This window comes from Hemicordylus capensis, chromosome 2 (genome assembly GCF_027244095.1).
Source record: "Hemicordylus capensis ecotype Gifberg chromosome 2, rHemCap1.1.pri, whole genome shotgun sequence".
Classification (NCBI taxonomy): Eukaryota; Metazoa; Chordata; class Lepidosauria; order Squamata; family Cordylidae; genus Hemicordylus; species Hemicordylus capensis.
In genome coordinates, this window is record NC_069658.1 from 105,093,735 (window position 1) to 105,119,347 (window position 25,613).

The 25,613-nt window shown below is 43.5% G+C and overlaps 1 protein-coding gene across 1 annotated transcript in view; it reads left to right on the top strand.

The window, feature by feature from the left end:
- The window catches only part of ALDH1A1 (aldehyde dehydrogenase 1 family member A1), an 87,165-nt gene that overhangs the window by 58,009 nt on the left and 3,543 nt on the right, over window positions 1–25,613 (top strand). The window contains exons 9-13 of the mRNA XM_053295366.1: window positions 9,873–9,986; window positions 12,269–12,371; window positions 13,817–14,001; window positions 17,808–17,972; window positions 22,649–22,806. Of these exons, the coding sequence (XP_053151341.1) occupies window positions 9,873–9,986; window positions 12,269–12,371; window positions 13,817–14,001; window positions 17,808–17,972; window positions 22,649–22,806 (725 nt within the window). The remainder of the gene's footprint in view (window positions 1–9,872; window positions 9,987–12,268; window positions 12,372–13,816; window positions 14,002–17,807; window positions 17,973–22,648; window positions 22,807–25,613) is intronic.

Here is a 25,613-nt window from a genome sequence, read left to right on the forward strand (position 1 = left end):
GTTGTCACCAGATGTACCGGTGGTAACTGGAGAAAGACCTCTCTGGATGACCTCAATGTGTGATAGGGATCATACAGAAGGAGCTCTCTAAGGTAGCCCAGACCCAAGCCATTCAGGGCTTTAAAGGTAATAACCAGCACTTTGTATTTTGCCTGGAAACGTATAGGCAGCCAGTGCAACTGTTTTAAAACAGGCACAATATGGTCTTGCTGGGTTACCTCAGAGACCAGTCTGGCTGCTGCATTTTGAACTTACTGAAGTTTCCAAAATATGTACAAAGGCAGCCGCACGCAGAGCACATTGCAATAGTCAAGCCTGGAGGTTACCAGATGATGCACCACTGTTTTGAGATCATTCTCTCAAAAGAATGGACGCAGCTGTCGAATCAGCCGAAGTTGATGGAAAGCGCTCCTGGCCATAGCCTCCACCTGAGATTCCAGGGTGAGGCCTCGATCCAAGAGCACTCCCAAGCTACGTACCTGTTCCTTCTGGGAAGTGTATGATACTCCCCCAGGACAGAGGGACACTCCCTCTGGACCCCATCCAGCACAGGAAGATCTAACTCATCCCCCAAATTCTGATCACCCACAATGAGTACCTCCATCTTTCTTGGATTCAGTTTCAATTTGTTATCCCTCATCCAGCCCATTACTGCCCATAGGCAGGTATTTAGGGAATGAATGCCATTTCCTGATGATGATGATGATAAGGAGAAATCAATTTTGGTGTTATCAGCATACTGATAACACCCTGCACCAAATCTCCTGATGACCTCACCCAGTGGTTTTATTATGTTAAAAAGCGTTGGTCCAGAATGGAGCCCTGAGGGTCTCCATATAATAGCTCCCATTTTGAAGATCAACCATTATGAAGCTCTACCATCTGGAATTTGCCTGAGAGATAGGAGTGGAACCACTGCAGAGCAGTGCCTCCTATCCCCAATTCCCCCAGACAATCCAGAAGGATACCATGGTCAATGGTATCGAATGCCGCAGAGAGATCCAAAAGAACCAACAGAGTCACACTCCTTCTGTCAATTCCCTGGTAAAGGTCATCCATCAGGCCGACCAAGGCAGACCCAGCCCCATAGCCTGCTCTAAAGCCAGTTTGAAATGGGTCTAGATAATTGGGTTCTCCAAAACTACCTGGAGTTGGTTAGCCACCACTCTCTCAATCACCTTGCCCAACCATGGCAGATTGGAGACCAGCCTATTACTATCTATCACTGAGGGATCTAGGGTAGGCTTCTTATGAAGCGGTCTAATCATTGCCTCCTTCAAACAAGGAGCCATCCTACCCTCCCTCAGTGATGAGTTAATGATATTAACTAGGCCATCTCCAACAATTTCCCTGCTAAGTAGAAGCAGCCAAATAGGGCAAGGATCCAGAGACCAAGTGGTAGGCCACACCACCCCAAGCAGCTTGTCCACGTCCTCAGACATTACAGATTGAAAGTGGTCCAATCTAATACTGCAAGAAGGATTGCTAGACAACTCCCTAATAGACTCTGCAAAAATAGTGGAGTCCAAGTCAGCTATTTCAGGTGGGGGTGTCAGATTTTGAATATTCCCCATATGAACAATTCTCTGTGCTTATGTGCAGCTTTTCTTCTTGCAGAATTTTGTGGGGGGTTTTTGGTGGAGAAGCATTATTTAATACCCTACATACACTCTGAAGTGGTACAGTCCACTCTCTCACCTCAAGATTCTGTGGCCTCATTCTGCAGCATATGTCGATGAGGCTTACTTGCTAGCAAACATGGTTAGGTTTGGTGTATACCTGTATGGTACAATCATTTTTAGCATTCTTTTTCAGAGCAATCAATTTGCTATGCAACCTGTATAATGATCAAATGGACTAAATAACAAGCCACCACAAGCATAGCCCTCCTGCTGTTGGACTGCAACTCCCACCATTAGGGATGTCCACAGAACTGAGCAAGGGAGGCTCGAAGGTGGCGGGGGTGCTGCTTTAAGGGCAGGGGAGGGTGCACTTACCCCTCCTTCTGTTTTCCCCCACCAGCATCCGTTTTTGTCAAAGCCATCAGGGCTGTAGCTTACCTCCCTGCCACCCCAGTGCCCCCCACTGTCCGGATATAACCAGAAGTATCTGATGCGCTGGCGCACATGTCGGGCATGAGTGTGTGTTGGCCACACCATGCATGCATCGGCTGTGCCATGCACGTCGGATACTTCAGGTTACATCCGGACAATGGGGGCAACAGGGCAGCAGGGAGGTAAGCTGCTGCCCCAATGGGCTTTGACAAAATTGGATGCCGGGGGGGGGCAATGGGAGGGGTGAGTGCACCCTCCCCTGCCCTTAAAGTTAGACACCCCCCACCGTCGAACCAGCAGAACCTCCAGTTCTTCTAATCAGTTCAGAAGCCCATAAAGGGCCTCTAAACCGGTTCCATGCACATCCCTACCCACCATGCCAATCTATTGGCCACTCTGGCTAGGATGCAGTGTTCTCTCTAACAGGGATTCCCCAATGTTAATTGCAACTCCCAGAATCCCCAGCTGCAATGGCTTTTGTTTGGGGATTATGGGCATTGTAGTCAACAACATCGGGGAATCCCTGTTAGAGGGAACAATGCTGTAGAGTTCTAGTCTTGTAGACTAGACTTGTAGAGTTCTAGTCTAACAGCACCTGGAGGGCTGAAGTTGTGCTGCCTTGGTCGAGACACTGAAGAATGGTTAAGCTCTCTGCCCACTTCCTTTGTATCCATGATACAAAGGCAAAAAGAAAATAGATGTGGCTATGGCAAATACAACAAAAAATCTAATCTATCTATCCATCCATCCATCCATCCTGTTTTTATACCGGCTGATATGCGTATCTCTAGGCGGTATACAAAATTTAAAATATTTAATAATCACATATTAAAATACACAAAATGATAAAATCAGTAGCATAAAAACAGAAACACAAAAAAGTAGCATAACACAAATTTTAAAACAAATTATTAAAATTAATTCTATTTAAAAGCCTGTAAGAACATGTGAGTTTTGAGGGTCTTCCTGAAAACAGACAGAGAAGGAGATGCTCTTATTTCAGCAGGGAGCGTATTCCAAAGCCCTGGGGCAGCCACAGAGAAAGCCCAGTCCTCGGTTGCCCCCAAACAAGCTGGTGTCAACTGTAACCGGACAAATAATAATAAATGGCCTATATGGTGGGGAAAAATATTCAAAGTAGTTCCATTGAAATTAAAAGAACAGTTTATACTTACCTTAACTTGTCCTTTCAATTTTAGCTTGACTACTTAAATAAATTTTACTCATCATGTCAGCCAATAATAATAATCCTCTCTAATAAAACGCTTGGTGTCCGTCCGTGGACGGACACCAAGCGTGTGTCCGTGCCTCCCTGCCGTGTTCTGCGCCTGCGCGAAGCGCAGGCGCAGAACAGGGCAAGGGAGACACGCTTGCTGGTACCAGGGAAAAAGCAGGAAAACACCAACGAGGAAAACGAGCCAGAAACACGAGCACCGGGAAAACGAACACCAACGAGGCCACCGGGAAAACGAGGACCAACCAGCAGGACCTGAACGAGACAAACCCCGAAGCAAACTCCGGGGGCCGAGTGGAGGCTGTTCCGAAAAAGCCTGACAGGGAGAATGCTGCCGCCGCCGCCAAACTCCCACCCTCCCTCCCAACTTCCAAAACCACCTTACCCTGTCCCATGTAAGCTGGATGATGAAATACCGGCATTGAAGAGGAAGTGAGCAGCACGCAGGCAGAGCTCCTCTCTCTGCACAGACTCTGCCTGAACTGCTGCTTTGGGCGGAAAGGACGCAAGAGGCGTCCTTTCCGTCCAAGCGCCAGTTCAGGAACAGGCATTGCAGAGAGAGAAGCACTGCTTGCAATCTTCTCTCTCCCTCTTCTATGCCAGTTTTCCTTCAGCCAGCTGAAAAGGGCCAGGGTGAGGTGGTCACTGAAGCTGGGAGGAAGGGTGGGAGTTTCGCTGCAACGGCGGGGGCAGCTTTAACCCTTTCAGGCTTTAACGGAACAGCCTCCGCTCGGCCCCCGGAGTATGGTCCCTGTCTCCCCGGTGCCGTCTCTGTCGCTCCTGCTCTCTTTCCCCCACCGCCTCGCCCCCCCGGATCAGAACCACAACAACATAAAAGTAACACTAAGCACTACAACAGCCACAAAAAGTAACACAAAGCACAACACACTACATTAATTAAAAAAATAAAAAACTGAGGCAGTGGCCACAAGCGAGACCAGCACTCCCCCCCCCAACAGCACAGCATAAAAAACCCCACCCACACACACACATACACACACACAATGCATGAAAAGAGGGAGAATAGTCTAGCACCCGTTATTCTAACGGGCTTAAAAACACTAGTATATAATAATTAATCCAGAGCACCCTTTTGGTAGAATGAAAGAATCCATGCCAGCTTGAGGGAGATCTTCCCCACTACCACTCCAGCTGCACAGCCTCAGGCACACAGTAGGGAGAGCAAATTTTTATTATTTCCTCAGGCTTTGAGGTTGCCCTATGTCACCCAAAAACATGCCCCAGAGGGCTATGAGTCCATCAGGGACATATTTGGGGGTGACACAGGGCACTCCTGGAGCCAGAGAAAATGATCAAGATTCACTCTCCCTCCTGTGCCTGAGGCTGCACAGCCTCAGCACAGCTAGGAAAGCTCTCCCTCACACCAGCATGTCTTCCTTTTCAGGCTGCTCTTGATGTCAGATGCTATTTTTATAGTGTTTTTCCACAAAATTTTTACAAAGCATTGTACATAATGAAAGGAATGTGAGGGTGGCTCCCTGTCCCCAAACAACTTATGATCATAAAACAAATGCAAGGGAGACACCAGCAATGGTCTTTGGAGAGACACTGTGCTGGGTTGAATAGGGACAGTTGCTTTCCTCCTGCTAAATGTAAGAGCCACCACTTGAAAAGGTGCCTCTTTGTCTAGTTAGCAAGGTTTGTTGATCATTGTTAATAATTAACATTACAGTAGCCAGATAAAGTATTACCTAAAGTGATTCAGCACATTTTACTTCTTGCCACAACGTGGTGAGTCATCAAAAATAAGCATATGGGGAAATGCTATTTTCACTCAAATGGTCAAGAGTCAAAAAGTGACACTGCTACTAATGACTCATGTTGTAAATCATACAGGGAATTCACATTTGTTTCTTTCAAAAATATAATTGTCTGTTATTAAATCTGTAAGTCAAAGATATAGGCTGGTCCAATCATAAGCAAGATATGATTTGAGCAGGTTTTCAAAGTCTGAGCCCTTAGGAAGAATCAGGTCTGAAAAAGTAAATAAAAATGCACAAATACAGCTATACTGTATTCTAGAGTTTATTGTATTCTATAAACTATAGAGTATACTGTATTCTAGAGTTTATCTCACTGTGGAGGAACCTCCCCTTGAGTGGGGGACCAAGACATGTGGGGAAGGGCTTAGAGTTCAAAGAAGGAAGAGGATCCTGCAGCAGACAGAAACACTTTTCTCATAAACACTCCCCACGTTCACCTTATGCCTTGTGCAGCATAATGCCTGGATTTGTGTAGAGGTGTCTGAATGACTGTACATGCGTTCATTTTAAATGTGAACCTGGGTACCCTCTCAAATATTGGTAGGGATAGGAATACTGTTGTGCATGCATTCAGTACAATGTATGAATGACCCTCTCTGCTCATTTTAAAAGTGAGCCTAAATACAGGCCTCCACTGAAATGCAGAATGCAAACAGGAACTATCCCGGCTCCCCCAGAAGCCTGGGCTTCTAACCCGGCTTTTAACCAGGTCTGGGATCATGTGTATGGTCAGGCTGCATACACAGACTCACAGGGGAATCCCCCAATGCATCACACTGCTTGCCTAATGCATTTTGGGGTTCCTGGAGGCAGGGACTCATTTTCCCAGCCTCCAATGATCTGTGCTGCCAGGAGCAGTGTGCCTCAAGTGGGGGGTATGCCGGCACATCAAAGAGAAGCACATTGATCATCTGGGGGGAAGGTAGGTTCATCCCAGGCTTCCCGCCTGCCCCGCCCCTGTATTGGACATGTGTACAATCTTAGGAAGTATCTGGGAACTCTTGGCCACAGCTGTTCCTCCCCACTGCTGCCTTCTTGCCTAGCTGCTTGGTTTTAGAAGGAAATGTGCAATATCATCTTCTGTGTTTTTCTTTCCTAACATCTAATTAGAAGTTTTCTTCTAATGCCAGTGTTGGATTAGTGACCCAGTCTGCAGATCCTTCTATACAGTCCCATGGGTTTAAACTAAATCAGCTGAATTATTCCAAGTAAGCTCCAGTTTAACTGGTTTCTGAGTCAGCCAGTTAATGACCTGAAATATTCTGACTCTGGACACTGCCAAAGTGTTTCACAAACATCCTGAACTCAACTCGTCTTCTAAACTCACTTTACCCTCCGAGACTGATGACTCACTGACAGAGATCTCTTTGGCAGCACAGGGTCCTGTGTGTAGTCCACTGCTGAGTGTGGGTCTTTGTGTGCATGCATGTGCACACATATCAGACTTGGCACGTTCCAGACCATTATCTGACTCACAGACCAGTTAAACTGGAAAAGGTGGAATTATTAAGCAGGTTTAGTTGAAATCCCTGGGACTAACTCTCTGCTTCAAAGGAAGTACTCTGGCTTAATTGATTAGTCAATAAAGCTGTGTTAGATGGCATGATCACTGAAAGTGTTAGGTGCCAATGCTAAATGCTCTCATATTGCTCTCCCCTGCTAACTTGGCAAAGAGGCGCCTTTTAACGTGGTGATTCTCTTTATTTAGCAGGGGGAGAGTAACTGGGGAGAACAACCTCCAGTGACTGTTGCTGGTGTCTATCTTATGTTTCTTTTAGATTGTGAGCCCTTTGGGGACAGGGATCCATCTTATTTAATTATTATTTCTCTGTCTAAACTGCCCTGAGCCATTCTTGGAAGGGTGTTATAGAAAACTAAATAACAACAACAACAACTTTTAATGTGTGTTTTCATCACAGACTATATGCTAAGAAGCAGACCGGCTGCCTTATAAGGCAATCCGTCATGCACCACTTGAACCAACAAAGCTGCTTTATACTGAAAGACTATTGGTCTGTCTAAAGCAGTATTGTTTGCACTGATTGGCAGTGACTTTTCAGGACTTAAGACAGTGGCTGACATCCGGATTAACGTTGTACTAGTACAATAAACAAAGGTGCACACATGCAAGAGGTTGGCATAGCGAAGCAAATGCTCAAGGTTGTTGCGCAGTCCAGAGGCACAGCTAGGGGAGAGGGGACCCGTGGGTGTAGCTAGGGGAGAGCGGGCCTCTCAGAGGGAGATAATGGAGAAAATAGGGAGGGGTAGAGCTGGGGGGCCCTCAGGAGCTGGGACCCCTGGGTTCTTTGAACCCATCTGCTCAATTATAGCTACACCCTGGCACAGTCTCTTGCACTCTCATTCCTCTTGTGCAACAAGGTTAGCTTTGCATCACTCTTCGCAATGCACTGGCACACAAAACTAAGGAAGAGATTTCACATCAGGAGGCATGCCACACTGCACAAATGTGCCCTTTTGCACCAGCGCTACACTAGTCTGGAATGCAAACCCTCCAACTTAATGGAACTAGCTAGCGCAGCATGTTTACACGAGTGCTGCATTACTCTGGATGCCAACCAATGGTTGGTCCTCACCCTATCTGTAGATGCCAAGGTCTGAACTTGGTATGCAAAAGCATACCACCTTGGTATGCAAAGCAGGTGCCCTAACCCCTGAGCTGTAGTCCCTTCCGCCCCTCCATCCTCTGTACAATCCCCAATCTTTTAAAGAAGTTCATAATACAGCAGCTTTTGGCCCCAGTTCATACCTGCCAGTGTAGCATGGGAGCTATTTTTGCATGGTCCAGTCTAACCAAATCTGTAAACAGGAACTGCATGCAGCTGCCAGATAACATGCCCTCTTTCCAGGGTTGCCCTCCATACCAGCGATATAGCGATGTGCGAACCGGTTCAAATTTGAACCAAACCAGCCATCAGGTTTGAGCTGCAGGTTCAAATTCGAACCAAACTGGGGGTGGTGGTGGTGGTGGTGTTCAATTTTAACCGGTTTAAACCAGTTTGAACTTCCAAAAGTGGGTGGAGTGGCACCCATGGGTACCTACCACCCAGCCCCCAAAGCAATCGGAGAGTTGTGCGATTTTTAAATGAATTTTTGAGGTTAATTTTAATTTTTTGCTCATAGGGTATAATGGGACTCAACCCAGCCCATTATTCCCTGTTGTGGAGCACCCATGGGTGCCAACAACCACCCAAACCCCGAAGCAATCAGACACTCCTGTGATTTTTTATGAATATTTGAAATATTTTTAATTAGTATTTTTGAATTCCTCATAGGGAGGTGTTCTGAGTGTAGATTCTCTGGTAGCATATGAGATTTTCAATGATAAACCATGAATCCACTCTCATTTGCTACCAGAGAATCTACACTCAGAACACCTCAGAAACAACAAAACCCAGTACCCCATGGGTTAGCAACCAATGGGGGTGGTTGGCACTCTCTGTCCACTACACCACCACTCGCTCTGGGCCACCCCAGCAAGTGCAGTTATGGGGCTGCTGAAACCTCCATTCTTTCTTATGGAGAAGAACCTTAAAGATGCGTAAACTTCAAAAATCACTTAAAAATCAGCCCTTTGCCCAATTCCTTTCAAATAATTCTGGTAGCTTCCTTGACCCCTTGGGAACTACCACCCACCATACTCCGCTCTAGGCCACCCCTTTTCCCCTGATGTGAAGCTATACATTTGCTGGAATCCTCATTATTCCTTATGAGGAATTCAAAAATACTTTTAAAATTCACCAATAATCGGAGGAGTGTCCAATTGCCTTGGAGTATTGTGGTTAGTAGGCACCCCTGAGTGCCTACCATCCACCCCACTTTTGTGTCTCTAGGTGCTCCACAATAGGGGATAATGGGCTGGTTTGAGTCCCATTATATCCTATGAGAAAAATAATTAAAAATAATTCAAATATCCATATAAATTCTTAAGAGTGTCTGATTGCTTTGGGGGTTGTTGGCACCCATGGGTGCTCCACAATAGGGAATAATGGTCTGGTTCGAGTCCCATTATACCCTATGAGAAAAAAATAAAATACAATTTCAAAAATTCATAAAAAATCGTACGAGTTTCCGCTTGCTTTGGGGGTTCAGTGGTAGTACCCATGGGTGCCAGATACCACCCCAGCCACTTTTTGAGGTTTGAACCAGTTTGAACCGGTTCAAATCAGTTCTAATCCAAACCAAACTGGGGGGGTTCGAGCAAAACCAAAACCGAACCTCCCCCTCCCGGTTCGAATTCAAACCGAACTGGGCAAACTTGTTTTGTGCACATCCCTACAGCAATATGAATGTGGAAATAATTAGACCATCCACTTACCCTGGCATGGAACAGTGTAGGGCTAGACCACATGGGAGTGGCATCTGTGTGGCAATGGTAACATGTGAATTGAGGTGTTCTGTAATGTATCCTTTAACAGGCCTGTGTCCCTAAGATTTTTTTAATAACTTCATCATCAGGTGACCATATCAGAGGGAATCTTTAATGGGAATTTGAGGGTCTGGTAATAGAATATATTCACATTGGAAAGTTAGTGTGATGTAAAGACTGGTGTGGGAAGACCCAGGCTCTTATTGAGACACAAAACCTGCTGTGGGACCTGGACTAGTTATTGTCTGTCAGCCTAACCTACCCCATAGGGTTGCTGTGACAGTTAAGAAAAAGTTGTGGGAGAGCATGTTCATTGCCATGAGCTAAAGGATAAAAATGTGTAAAATAAATATTAATAGTGTAACTGTGTAACTGAAAGTTAAAATTGTGGCTTTTCCCTCTCTGAAATTCAGGCAGGAATTCCACCTGGAGTGGTGAATATTGTGCCAGGGTATGGGCCAACTGCTGGAGCAGCCATCTCCAGTCACATGGATATAGATAAAGTGGCATTCACCGGCTCTACTGAGGTATTTCTGCAGCACTAGAAATAAATGTAAACATTAAGTCCTTAACTCCCTGATTTTGACAAATGATTTACTACCTAACTTGCCTTTTGTAACTACATTAACTTTTTCAGACTGCAAGCTTGTTAAACAATGTCATTTAAATGATTTGTTCATTATTGTAACCATCTCAGATATAGTTATACAGTCCATGAATTGAAGAAATAAAACTAAATCATAAATCATGATTTATAAATCATAGCAATGCTGTTTCTTAAGCTTAGGGCATGGCAAAAGATTGTAATACAAGCCTTTGTTTCATTTTATTGCACTGTTTAGTGTGTGTGTGTGTGTGTGTGTGTGTGTGTGTGTGTACGCGCGCATACATGTGCACATGTCTTCTTTCCACATTCCAGCTGCAGTTTTATGCACAAAATATCAGCTAAAAGCTATGCATCATAAATAGGCAGCATATTCTATATTCTCAACATTGTGAGAATGTCCATCATCATCATCATCATCATCATCATCATCATCATCATCATCATCATTGTTACAATCACTGATCAAAGATAATATATCACAGCAGAATATGCTAACATAGTGAATAAATAGTTGAAAATTTAGCAATGGCAACAGCTCTACATGTATTACAATTTGAAAATATATTACAAATTACCTACAGCTATCTGAATACACACTAGTCTGGCCTATTGATTTATACTTACTAATTATCCTAATAGCAACCACATCCTCTCCTGCTACCCCACTAATGTTGGCTTCAATGTGAGAATACCCAACATATAGTATTGCAAAGGACAACTTTTGAAGAAGAATGTTCATCACTGTGAGGGATACTTGATAGAAATGTTTCTGTCAATTTTAACATAGGAAGCTACCTACTACTGAGTCAAGCCACTGGTCCATCTAGCTCAGTCTTGTTGGCACTGGCTGACATACTGTGCATCGTGTATGCATGCAAGTTGCACAAATGGTGTCACACAAGAGTAAGTCCATTGGAAATGACAGGCTCTCTCTTATGTAATCTCATCTGTGAAACTCATTATTAGGCTGATGTACTGTTGTGCAGTATGTCGGCCAATGCCTGCCAGCAGCTCCCCAATGTATCAGACAGGGTTCTTCCCCAGAACTCCGTAAAGATGCCAGGGATTCAGCCTGGGACCTTCTGTATGGAGGACATGTGCTGTACCACTGAGGTATGGCCCTTGCCTGCAAATGTTACCCATACTTGGTCACAAGCAGTCAGTATTAAGCCAGTGTTAGGTTCCAAGATGTTGGAGATGCAGCTCCTGATGGCTTCCACTCTTAGCACCAGCAACCCTATTGACCACTAGGGACATTGGGGTAGAGACAGCTGGTAAGGGCATTCCCTCTCTGAGTACACTTCCTCTACTCTACCTCCCCTTTGTTAGAATATCTCAAGTTTCATTCTCTCACCTGGAGATAGAGACTTGCATCTTCACCCTTCCCTCTTCCTGTATGTAACTAGCAGCAAGCCATGTAGGCCTAATCTATCTCCCTGATGGATTTCCTAAATAGGCTGCTTTATTTAGAACTTTAACTCCATGTCTCCAGACAATATTAATCAGCAGTGCTCTCCATACCTGTGCACTTCTGCTGCAGCTGCGGTAGATAAATAAATCTCCCCTCCAAGCTCTTTAACACAAGAGGTTTTGCACTTCTGCCACCTTCCAAATTCACCTTCTAATAATATAGCAACTAGCTATATAATTCAGGGGAAGATGCCATTACATCTCCACCAGATAGGATGGTGGAGGCCTCCTTCACTCATATAGAGTTTTTCTCCCCTCCACCCCTTCAGGAGCTGTGGTATGATTCTATGCTGCTGGGGAGTGTGTGAATTAAACATGCACATGGCTGAGGGCCAGTGAAAGAGACTTGTATGATTGGCTCCATATGACTTTGTAAGTTCACATTCTTTCCCTGGTGTAAGATTACTTTATGAGAAAGTAGGTTCCCCCATTGCTGTATGAGTGAAGTGAGCCTGATGTAGAGGTTGGAATTCTATTAAAATCAGTCTATTGGAATCCTGTTAGCTTCACAGGAGTCACCTTTGCATTTGTAAGGATTATTGTGACCGCTGTAAGAAATCCTTGCAGCCCTGCAGCATGAATCCTGCCTCCAAAATACATATGTTCAAAAACATATTCCCTCATTAAGCCATTGTCTCTGACTTTCAGGTTCTGCAAAGCAATGGCAGGGTCTTGAGTACAAGGAAGTCTCTTTGCTTCTTGTTCAAAGTTTTCATTTACTCTCCCTTTCAGGTTGGCAAGATGATCAAAGAAGCTGCTGGAAGGAGCAACCTGAAGAGAGTCACCCTGGAACTTGGAGGGAAAAGCCCCAATATAATATTTGCAGATGCCGATTGTGAGTGGCATATTTCTCTTGGGTTTCTTTTTAGAAGTGGCCGTAGTTAAACTATTTAGCCAGGCACTTACAAAAAAATTTTTTTTTTAAATTTTTTTTATTGCATGTTGGTTTTGAGGATGTCTAAGCAAGTGAAATTTGCTTTAGCAAGTTGCCTAAGCAAGTTGAAATTTATTAAACTTATATGCTGAACATATACTGAGAGAAGCTGGATTGGAAGAAGATGTGCATGGTTTTAAAGTTGGAGGAAGAAACATCAATAACCTGAGCTATGGTGATGACACCACTCTGATAGCTGAGAAAGCAGATGATCTGCAAGCTCTAGTAATTAAAATCAAGGAACACAGGGGGAAAATGGGACTACAACTAAATGTAAAGAAGACTAAAGTAATGACAATGGTACAGCAACCAGCCTCAGAATTGATAATGAAGACAGTGAAGTGGTGAATAGCTTCTGCCTTTTAGGGTCGACCATCAACATCAAAGTATCCAGCAGTCAAGAAATACGCCACAGACTAGCACATGGTAGGGTTGCAATGAAGGCCTTGAAAAGGATATTTAGATGCCGTAGCTTGTCTACACCTACAAAGATTAGAATCATTCAGACAATGGTTTTCCCCCTGACACTCTATGGATGCGAAAGCTGGACTTAGAAGAAGAAGGATAGAAAAAGTATTGACGCTTTTGAACTTTGGTGCTGGAGAAGGCTTTTGAGGATACTATGGATAGCCAGGAAAACAAACATAGAACAAATCAATAGAACCATAGAACAAATCAATCCAGAATTTTCACTTGAGGCACAAATGACCAGGCTCAAACTATCATACTTTGGACATATTATGCGAAGATCCAGCTCCCTCGAGAAGTCCATTATGCTGGCAACAGTTGAAGGAAAGAGAAGAGGATGAACAGCAGCAAGGTAGATGGACTTGATTACAACAGCAATGAATGCACCACTGAGAGACCTTAAAGGCCAAATTGAAGACAGATCATCCTGGAGAGAATCTATCTATGTGATCACTAAGAGTTGACACTGACTGGACAGCACTTAAGCAAGCAAGCAAGATTTGAACTGTGGGAAAACAAAAACTTGGGAATTCTGATTTAAAGACTTACAGCTCGTTATTGTGAAAGGAGCCTGCTAACTGAGCAAAGAGGCATCTTTTAAATGTGGTGATACTCATGTATTTGGCAGGGGGAGAACAACTGTCCCTATCCAACCCCAGCACAGCATCAATGGTTGTTGCTGGTGTCTACTTTGTGTTTCCTTTTTGATTGTGAGCCCCTTGGGGAATGGGAAGCAATTTTATTAATTATTTATTTTCCTAAGAAACACAGAAAATCTTTGACAAGTTTTGTTGAAACATGGAATATAAATATTTGTAGTCATAGTCGTAGACTAAGATACATACTGAAGGTATCATTATGCATATATGTCATTGCAGTGGACAGTGCTGTGGAGTATGCACACATCGGCCTGTTCTACCATCAAGGGCAATGCTGTATAGCTGGGTCTAGGATTTTTGTGGAAGAGTCGATATATGATGAGTTTGTCCGCAGGAGCGTTGCAAGAGCTAAGGAAAATGTCCTTGGGAATCCTCTTACTCTTGGAGTCAGTCAGGGTCCTCAGGTAAGTGTCAGTAATAGTATGCTGTGAAAGGGTTATCAGCCACAGGTGCATGCAAAACACCAACCTTCTGGGAGATTGGTTGGAGCTGTATTCCTTAAACCAGCGTTTCCCAACCGGTATGTCTTGGGACACTGAGTCTGCGCCAAAAGTGGGGAGTCTCCTGCTTTGGAATCTGACTTGCCCCATAATGCACCAAGAAAAATATGTGCTTCCCAGTGCATAAAGAAGCAAGTTTAATCTCCCCACCTTTGGAATTGGCTCACTCCTTCATGCACCAGAAGCAGCACATGTGAGGGACAGCTACAATAAGGGACAGCTACAATAAGAATATCAGAAGAAAGAGGAGGAAGGAAACGGAAAGAAATAAAAATTGTGCAACAGCTTTGTGCTGGTAGAAAAATAAGGTATGTTTGTTGGGGAGGCAGTGTGCCCCATTCATTTTAAATGTAAGAGTGCCTTGGGTTGAAAAGGCTTGGAAAGCACTGCCTTAAACCACCATAATACTTTTGAAAACCACAGGCCTTCTTGAGCCAAAGCAGTTATACAAGCACTTAGCCCAGCAGTACCCTCTCTCATTGTGATTGACCTCTGCCCTTTCCTGTCCCTATATCGCTTCCCCTTCCTGTCCATGGACTTTGTGCATCAAAACACCTCTGTTTCCTGTCCCTGCCTGGCACCCACTACCCATTTTCCCCACTCTTGTGCCTGCCTGGCATGGTTGAGCTGCCTCCAGGCAACTGATTTCAGCTTCCCTTTTAAACAAGCAACTCTGCCACATTTTGCCGTTTGACTTTTCAGTCCAACCCACAGGAAGGGCACAGAACTCTATCCTACCTCCACACTATTATGTGACACTTTGGCAAGCTGGCACAAATGCTTTACAATACATCATTAGAGATGCCTCCAAATTTGCCTATAGACAAACGGACAGTCTTCATCAGCTCTCCACATATTAAAAGACCAGCAATACTAGTATATGTATGCATCAGTGTGTTAGTGACAGCAGCAGACAGCTCAGCGATACTCCTGTAGTTTGACCAGGAGCAACTTATTTTCAAAAACCCTTGGACAGATCTGGGACTCAACTTCATGAGCTGTGCAATCAATCCACAAACTACTTAAACTGGATTAGCTGGTCTGCAGCAATGTCTTTGGGAGCAGGAAAATATCACCATTCAGGAGGTCATAAAACAGCAAGCCTCAGCCTGTCTTGCCTATATGTATGATAAAGCATATAGTTGCTGTAAATATAGACCCAGTTCATATGGTGAGTCATTTGTAAGCAGTTCATCATGGAGGCATCATCCAAAAGGGTTGCAAGGATGTGTGTGGTTACCTTGAAAACTTTCCCCCAGGGTCTGGGTCATCCTTGTGGTGAGCAGCTTTTAAATCAGTAGTGATGGAAATTGGATTGCCTACCAGAAATCGATACTACTGAAAAACAGCCAAGCCCCAACACCTACCTTTGGAAATGTCTTCTGAAATGCTCATGAAAGGGGGAAACCATTATTAATTCTAGCACAGCAAATTATATTTATATCCCACTTTCTCACCTAGATTGGCTCCTAAAGCAGTTTACAGTGATGATTCCCACAAGGTAAAATATCTTAAGAGATACACTGGAGACTTTATAGAAGTCTCTTCAGGTCCCTGGTGGCAGACAATGGTGTAATCCAGGTTTTATGCTTCTCCCGCCAGAGAGAGATGCCAGAAGGAGCTACAGATGGACATAGGGGTTGGCCAGTAATGCAGATAACCTATAGAATCAGCTCATCTGTTGATCTGCAGAATTTTCTGGCCCCTGGCAATTGATGATCTTGTCCAGGACCCAGACTCGTGTCTCTGAAGGATGACATTACAATTTCTGGAGTCTATCAGAATTTAAGGGATGAGTTAGATCTTCCTGTGCTCGATGGGGTTACACTCTCCCAGAAGGAACAGGTACACAGCTTGGGAGTACTCTTGGATCCAGGCCTCACCGTGGTATCTCAGGTGGAGGCTATGGCCAAGAGCGCTTTCTATCAACTTCAGCTGATTCTACAGCTGAGTCCATTCCTTGAAGAGAACGATCTCAAAACAGTGGTGCATCAGCTGGTAACCTCCAGGCTTGACTACTGCAATGCGCTCTACATGGGCCTGCCTTTGTACATAGTTATGAAACTTCCGTTAGTTCAAAAGGTGGCAGCCAGATTGGTCTCTGGGGTAACCCGGAGAGACCATATTATGCCTGTCTTAAAACAGCTGCACTGGCTGCCGATATGTTTCCGGGCGAAAAACAAAGTGCTGGTTATTACTTTCAAAGCTCTGAATGGCTTGGGTCCGGGCTACCTTAGAGAGCGCCTTCTTCTGTATGATCCCCATTGCTCGCTGAGGTCATCTGGAGAGGTTTGTCTCCAGTTATCACTGGTATGTCTGGTGGCGACTTGGAACCAGGCCTTTTCTGTAGCTGCTCCTGGTCTATGGAATTCTCTCCCGGCAGATATCTGCAGTTTAGGCTCGCTGTTGGCCTTCAAGAGAGCCCTAAAAACCTATTTGTTTGGCCTGGCTTTCCAAGGCTTATAAAGTGTTGTTTTTTTAAAGTATTTTAATTGGTTTTAAATGGTTTGAATTGTTTTTGAATTGTTTTTCTATTGTTTTTAGCACTGTGTTGTTTTTATGTCTTTTTAAAAGTTGTTGTACACCGCCCAGAGCCTCTGGCTGGGGCAGTTTATAACTAACTAACTAACTAACTATCAGGAGTTCTTCAATGAGAACCTCTGAATACTGTAAAAAGACATTCTGCAGAGCTCCCTCAGATTATGATCCTGGGATGCAGAAAATGACCTGAATGAAGAATACAGTGCAAATTAAACAGAAGCTGTTTATTTCTGACTCTTGTTAACTGCTGTATGTAACTGTAGTTGCAAAATCAGTTAAGTCAGACTAACTGCTCCAGATTAATTGGTTTGTGGATGATATCCAAATATAGATTTTTAGTGGGGGGGGGAGCATGGCCCATGCAAATAGATAAACTGCAAGACATCATAACCCACTGAATAAAAATACTGTGGGAAGAATGAATTATTTACTATTTTAATAATACACAATATTTTGTATGTTTATACCAAAAAAGCCATTATAGTAGACATGTCATCATAATGGGGTGGGGGGGGGTTGGTTTTAAAAATCACATCAAATTTCTATAAAATTAAAACCAAATCATCCTATGACATTTTCTGCCAGCATTAAATGGTTTCTATATTCAAGGGTCCTGAAGTAGTTTGCAACATAGTCTAGAAAGCTGCTTTTGGTAGAAATGAAAGCAGTTCTGAGAAAAAGGAGTTTGAGGGTCAAATTACATGTTATGTTAAGCATGTAATAATTATGGATTTTTGTTTCCTAAATAGCAACTTCTGGCGGGAGGGTCACCAGGATAAGGACAGCAATGAGGGAGAGGAGATCTTACCCTTTGCCCTCATTGAAGTTCCAATCAGGGCTCGCTATAGTTGCTACTTGGGAAACAAAAACTAAGCACAGAAGCCAATGGTAGTCTTAACATAATGTGCAGTTTGATGCTAAGAGAACACTTGATGCTTGTAAATACTAAGATGCTTACATGGCACTGCTGCTTTTTTCTTCCTCTGAGCTTAAAATTCTCATTACTGACCTTCATGGGAAAAGCTGGCCAAGACCCAACTTCTTAAAAGCAAATTGTTGCTCTCCAGTTGCTTCATTGTTGCTGGCTAAGGATTTGTTTCTGCTTTGCTAGTCTAAGGTCAAAACAAGTGGCTGGGGAGTGATTTATCCGTGCAATATTTTCTGTCTAGATTGATAAGGAGCAGTATGATAGAATCCTCAAGCTGATTGAGAGTGGGAAAAAAGAAGGAGCCAAGCTGGAATGTGGAGGAGGCCCTTGGGGAGACAAAGGCTTCTTCATCCAGCCGACCGTTTTCTCTGATGTTACTGATGACATGCGCATTGCCAAAGAAGAGGTAAGCTCATTCTCTGTTTTCATTAGATTTTAAGACAGTCTTCCACACGCATTGGAAGCAGTAATAAACAGTCTTTCGTGAGCATTGTTGATACAGCTTCTGATACACACAGTTTGTGTTTTTATGTTGTATTTTTAAATCATGTACACTGCCTAAGGATACACATCATGTGGCATATAACTATGCTAAATAAGAATAATGCTGCAGCCAGGTGCAGTGAGGGAGAGCAAAGCAGCTGTGACCAGGAGAGACGAGTGATAACAAGCCTCACCTGAGGGTCATTTACTACCTCGCCCTCAATTCACCCATACTAGCCATGGCTGGATACACTTGTCCATTGTGATGAGTATCTGAGCCCAATTGGCTGCTTCTTCAGATGTGAATGAAGATGTGCATCCACATCCGGGAACACCAGTAGCTGCCCATGACTCCAGCTGGACCAGAGGCAGAAGTGGAAGGAGGGAAACTGAGATCAAATGACAGGCAACAAGAAAAGCAGGCCTCTCTGCTCTTCCCACCACAGCAGGTCCTGCTAATTGTCCAGGCAGCTGAGGCCATCTTCCTTCCCCCCCACCCCCCTTTTCCCCTGCAAGCAAGTTCTGAGATGGTCATGGACTTGAATTTTTTATTTTAAAAATTATTTCATTTAAACACACATGCAATATAAACATCACACAGAACTAGTAAACAAAATAAAACAAAATACCAACAAAATTCAACACAATTTATATTGTAAAGGACACAGAAAATATCCATATTTCAAATGTAAATGTTTCACATAATAACTATCTTTAACCACTCTGGCCTAGTCTAAGTGGGCTTAGAATTGTCAAAATTAAGAAGAGGTTTAATTCTAAGAATTTCTAAAAAATTTATAACTCACCATTCAAAAATACTTTAATTTGTGAGGATAATTTGTCCTGTATTAAGATTTCCCATAATTTTTGAAACTATTCCCTTATTCTTGTGGGTGGTCTCTCTCTCTTTTTTTTAGACAACAAATGATAGACTTGAATTACTGATTACTAGTTGACATGTTCTGCAATGTAGCAGAGGCTCGCCTAAGCCCCCTACACTGCTGTGGGTTCCTAGGGAGTTGTCAACAGTATTAGAGTGCACATAATTAAAATAGTGCACCTGTACTTCGGAAGTGCTATTTCCAAAGAACAGCCATGAAAGGCCACCAGTGGCTTCTTAGGAGCCTACAGCAGCACAGATAGCTCATGTTACATGGTGGAACATGTCAGCCACTATTTTGAATATTCAGAAGTATGCAAATGAATGCCAGTGCATCTGTTCTGGTCATGTATGGCAGTGGAAATATTAATATGTATAGTTTCTCGTGACAGAAAGAATAAAAATAAAGCCAGTATTTCGATTTCATTGCATCGGTCTGTACTGCATTTGAATACTGCATGCATTTCTGGTTTTTCTACCTCAGATCCATATAGCACAACAAAATCCATTTGGAGATCATGTAGTTAAAACAATCATTTGCTACTAGCCAACCCCGCACAGAGCATCTGTGTGCTCTTTGGGGCCGGCAGTTACCTCTTCCTCCCCCACCACCTTCTGCCCCAGTCTCCGCTTCCAGGCCCAGCCGCCTCTCCTCCCCACTGCCACTTCTGCCCCCACACTTTCTTTCCCCCCTCCTGAGCCTTTTCTCCATGGCCAGGCCGGGCCCACCGCCCTCTCTGGCCTCCGCGACTGGGCCCGCCGCCGTGGTGACCAATCCTCCTGGGTGCACCTCAGCCAATCAGGCATGTCCGCTGCCCAGCCAATCAGCTGGGATGCACATTCCAAGGCACACCCAGGAGAATTAAATATATAGATTCAAGGGAATACTTAATTACAGGGGGTTTGGAGGACAGAGAAAAATACGACACGGCTTAGCAGTTGTAATGTTTACCAAAGACATCAACAAACATACAATTTTATAGTGGTATGAGGGTTGTGTGGAGAGAGTGTATAGAGGGGGCAAATGTTCCTTCTTAAAATACAAAATCTCATGTTTTGGAGATAATAATAAGTAGTTTTAAGACCAAAGGGAGTCACTCTTAAAAATATGTATTTTCAAACAACTAAATCAATAAAATGTTCTCAAAGCAATTTACCTAGCAAAAGATATGGAGAAATGGTTCCCTGTCCCAGAAGGGCTCATGATCTTAAACAAAACCTATAAACAAAAAACACAAAGATGACATCACGAACAGCTGCTGGAGAAAGGCTGGGCTGGGCTGGGTTGAAAAGGGACAGTTGTTCTCCCTCTCCTAAATATAAGAGAACCACGGCTTTAAAAATTGTCTCTTTTCCCAGATAGCAGGGATCCATTTTTCAAAGGGAATATTCTTTATCTGAAGGAGTGATTTTAGCCTGTGGAATTCATTGCCACAGGATGTGATGATAGCCAACAATTTTGATGGATTTCAAAGAACTAGATAACTTAATGGAGAATAAGCCTACCAGATGCTGGAGGCATAGAAGTTTGCAGAATTGAAGACAATATGAGAGAATCATATTGAGGACAATTCCTGCTCATCCCACCTTGACTTCTTCTAAACAGGTTTTTGTATTATTTCAAAAATACTACAGCAGGACAAAAGGAAGTATGTGAACACCATTAGAAATGAGCTTTCTCTCAAATGATTCTCACCTGCCTTCAAGACTATTGTCAGTCTCCAGTTAGCAGCTCTCAGCTGTGATAACTAGTAATAATCACCCCTTGTATTAGGGACAAAGAGGATATGGAAATGCCATCATACCTAGCTTGTGAATGTCTTTGTGATTGTCTGGCTGGCTTCTTTTGAAGATGTGACCTGGCCTGCCAGTCCTTAAACCAGTGGTTCCCAACCTGGGTTCCTCCAGATGTTGCTGAATGACAATCCCCAGCCACAATTGTAGTTCAGAAATATCTGGAGGAACCCAGATTGGGAACCACTGCCTTACACTTTTAATTAGTGCTAGCATAATAGATGCAATTCCATGAATTTGATGGGAACAAAAAAAAAGTTAATATGAAATATTCTTGCCAGAACTCTAATAACAAAAATATTATGCTTTTTAATTGGGATGAGAATACTGAGGTTAACTAATGGCTCACTAATAAAAGAGCTGAGTCTAGTGGAAATATTTCCTTGTAATAATAGTTCCAATAACAAAAAATTACTTGGCTTCTTCGCCTACACAGCAACTTGTGGAGATAGAAAAACAAGTCTTGTTAACATTTATGAGAAGAAAACACAAATGTGTCTTTAATTTTTAAATAGAAGCTAACCAAAATAAATAGTCTAACAACAATTTACTTCAACGCAGATACTCAATTTTTTTTTAGTTACTTCCATGCTCAGAAGTAGGGTGAATTTAGGTAGCTATTTTACAACATTTGCTAATGATTTGTGCAGTTGCCCCATGGGACTGTAGCTCAATGGGAGAGCACAGGTTTTGAATGGAGAAGGTCCCAGGTTCAATTCCTGGCATCTCCAGATCAGGCTGAGAAAGACAGCCAGTTTAGACAATCCATAGCAAGATGGCCAGTGATTGATCCTGCATAAGGCAGCTTACATGCTACACCTCCTTCTTGAGAAATGATCCTATATGCATTCAGCGTTGGCCAACTTATGGATGCAAGTCATTAAAGAAAAAAGATTGGCTGACCAGCCCAATTGGACTATTCATCCCCCATCCTCCTAGGGGTAAGGTGAGACTATACTTTGCCTGACCAGCTCACTCCATGTGATAAAGACATGAGTGCACACATCACCTTCAGAAATGCACCATTTCTTATTCACATGGGGGGTTATTTAAGACAGTATGTGGAGGAGCACATGCAGAGGCACAGTTGAGATGAACCACATCTCTTTGCATTTAAGGAATTGCATGCTTGCAAGGAGACACATGCATTCATGGTACATTGCCATCTTTATCATGTGGGCAGGCCAGTTGGGCAAAGTATCATCCAAATCAGCCTCATAGATATCAGAAGGGACTAATTTAGAAGCACTAAACTCCATACCTCTTCTGTATGTAATGATATAGGAAGCAGGACTTTTCCTGCTCCATTCCAAACACATAGGTGACAATGACTATACCAGGAGACACTATATTTATCTGAATCTGGAATGCTGCTCCTTATCAATCTAGACAGAGAGGGAAGAACAGAGTACACACACGAGGATGCTTGGAAGCCAATGGGCTACCTGCTTGCAATAAAAAGGCAGCTCCTGAAGCAAAAAAGCAAAGCAATGATTGGCTGAGATGTATTCTGGTTTTGGCAATGCATTGTAAAAATACAAAATATCCAAACAAATGTATTTTAGATACAAAATACAAAAGTATTGAAAATACATATTTTCAATACTTGTATTTTAGATACTGCCCATCTCTGCCAACAGTGCTAACCCTTGATGCCGGCCCTGAATTTCACCATATGTTGAAGTGATGGGAGACAGTAGTGCCCAAAACAAATGCGTGCACCTCCGTGCCAACCATGGAGTCTATTGTGCTGAGTTTGTCAAAAGCCACTGATTTTATTACATGTGAAAATAATATATGGAGAGCCGGCTGATAAGCATTCTTTGCCATGGAATATGCCAGCATTGTAAATAATATGCCTCCTAGTTTTTTCCACTGATTTTTGTCCCACAGCTTATTAATTGCTTTGTTTTGGTTTCAAACAGATATTTGGGCCAGTCCAGCAAATCATGAAATTCAAAACTATAGATGAGGTTATCAAAAGAGCAAACAATACTCACTATGGTTTATCAGCTGCAGTGTTCACCAAAGATATCGATAAAGCTCTGACGTTTGCTGCCGCTCTTCAGGCTGGAACTGTATGGTATGTATCCTGGTTGCTGCTCTCTTTGCCCAACCTGCTTTTCTATGGGGTGGCCCATAGGCACAGGCCCTCATTGAATTGCTCAGTCCTGTATCTTATCAGCCACCTCCCTCCTCCATGACCTCTTTCAGAAGGGAATTGCAGCAGTGGAGGCACCTGCACAGAGTATAGGAAAGTTTCTAGCCTCACAGTTCTCTGCTGCTTCCACCTTCATAGGTGCTGTATTATATTACTAGACTTTTTTAAAAACACCATTTATAATTAGTGGGTTCCATTGTCAGAAGTGGGGCTGTGGGCCTGAGGCCCAGATCTTTTAAGCACCTAGTAATGCCCCTGTTTGCTTAGAAGAAATACTGCAAAATATTGTTTTCTTCAATCTTTGTAGTTGTAGGTAAGCTAGGAAATGTCAGCATTAATGTAACTCCATGTGATGGCTCAATATGTTCATCAAGTGCAATCAAACATACCTAAAGTATGTGATTGTCACACATGGGCATAATCTGTAGCTATGAACTGGGAACACACCAATGTATAATCATGCTTCAGAAAGTGATTTCTGTTGCAACTTACTGGTGTAACTGTTGTGTTATCTGTATGAACTGTGGAGTGATGCTGACAAGTCAATCTGTGCCAAAAGAGTAACATACATACAGCACAGTGCCTTGCCAAACCAAGAGTGGGGCATGCTCATTCTGTGCCTCTACCACATCTGTGCTGCTAACTAGCTTACAGAGGCTACCTCACCAGCAATTGAATCATCACTGTCGCAACGAGCCTCCCATTGGGAATAATAGAAGGATCATCACTACAGCAATGATAGCAACTTTGCTACAGCATTGGTAGCAACAGATCCTCTGTGAGCTGTAGACATGGTTTGGAGAGGCACTGAATGAACGCATGCAGGTGCTGCTCTTGGACTGGCAGAGTGCTGTGCTTTAGCATTGTAAGTCAGTATTTCTCCCCTTCCAGTTTGTCCCATTCTCTACAAGTTCATATTCAATCCCTTGCCTTTATGTTTTCTACCTTGCTGTGAATGGATCTTCTCTGTTCATCGAACACCTGTCGCCATAAGACCATAAGACCATAAGAACAGCCCTGCTGGATCAGGCCCAAGGCCCATTTAGTCCAGCATCCTGTTTCACACAGTGGCCCACCAGATGCCGCTGGAAGCCTACAGGAAGTAGTTTAGGTCATGCCATCTCTCCTGCTGTTACTCCCCTTCAACTGGTACTCAGAGGCATCCTGCCTTTGAGGCTGGAGGTGGCCCACAGCCCTCTGACCATTTATGAACTGAATGTACACACTCAAGACTTTAAATGAGGCCTGCTCAAGTTAGTGGGGCCCCAAGCTGTTTTTGAACAACTCCCATAATCCCCAGCTACAGTAGCCAATAGCCAGGGATTATGGGAATTGTAGGTCAACATCTGCAGGAGGGCTGAGAGCAGCCCTGATTTAAACCTTGTTGCATTACAGTACACACACTGTATTCATACCTCAGTTAACTGTTATGAAGGAGAATCTTGTTGCTATTTCCACAAACTGAGGGTTACAGTTGAAAGTTGATTAAAAATACCTGTAGCCTGCCTTTTAATCAGAGTGGTCAACAAAACATATTAAGAGCAATACAACATATTGAGGCTATTCCCACAATCAACAGGGAATCAATGGCTATTTCAGTGATATTGAGGCTATTCCCATGATCAACGGAGATTTCCATTGATTGTGGAACCACTGGGCTTGGGGGCGAGCCCAGTGCTCGCAAGGTGGCTAGCTGCCTAAAATACCCTCCCCTTAAATGAGGTTAGCAGAGCGAGCGCTCCGTTAATGGGGGATTAGGTTCCTGGCAGCTGGGGAAAAATTGGAGGAAAATGGCAAAAGGGGGGAAATAAAGTGCCCTACCATGCTCCACAGATCTCCACCTGTCCAGGAATGCCCCCCTCCCAGTTCTCATTCCGCCATGTGGGAAAAATTCTTCCCCCCCCCCTTAAAATGAGCCATAGAATGGCCCTTTTCCCAAAATGATGACCGGAAATTACCTTGGAAGTCATTTCTAGCCACCCACAACCCACAGATTTGCAAAATTAACCCCTTGTGAGCCTTTCCCCCCTGCGTATGGCAAGGCCAGGTGTCAGTTACTCAACCACAGATATGTGGAACCATGGGTGTCGGTTCCGTGAATGGCGAGGTTTGCCTGTGTTGTGAAAAATAGTGGGAAAATATGGAGCTGGAGGAATATCCAGGAATCGCTTCTGTCGAGTTGGCAGTTCTCCAAGTAGGTTCATATGCTCCTGAAAGGCCAGGCTATTGAGGGCTTTAAAGGTCAAAATCAGCACTTTGAACTGGGCCTAGACATCAAATGGGAGCTGATTAAATGGTTGCAAATTGGTGCACCAGTCAGCACCCTGGCAAGAAGTACATTTTGAATCAGTGCAGTTTCTAGACACATTTCAAAGGCAGCTCCAGATAGAGAGTATGACATTAGTCTAATCTAGATATGACTACAGTATTAATAATCATGGCTTGGTTATTCCACTCCAGAAAAAGGGCACAGTTGGTGAACCAACCAAAGTGCTAACCCATACTTCACAAATCAGAGATTTGCCACCTGCAGAACCCTTAGCTAAAGAGGGTTTTTAGTCCAAGTCCCCAAGGTTACTATCCAGTAGGTCTACCATGAACTGAATAGTATGCCATTCCCTTCCTAGGCAGTTGCACATTCTGTGTTTTCTATTGTCATACACTGCACAATATTAACAAGGAATGCAGGAACAAGGTGAGTCACATAATACAACAGTTTCTGCTATGTG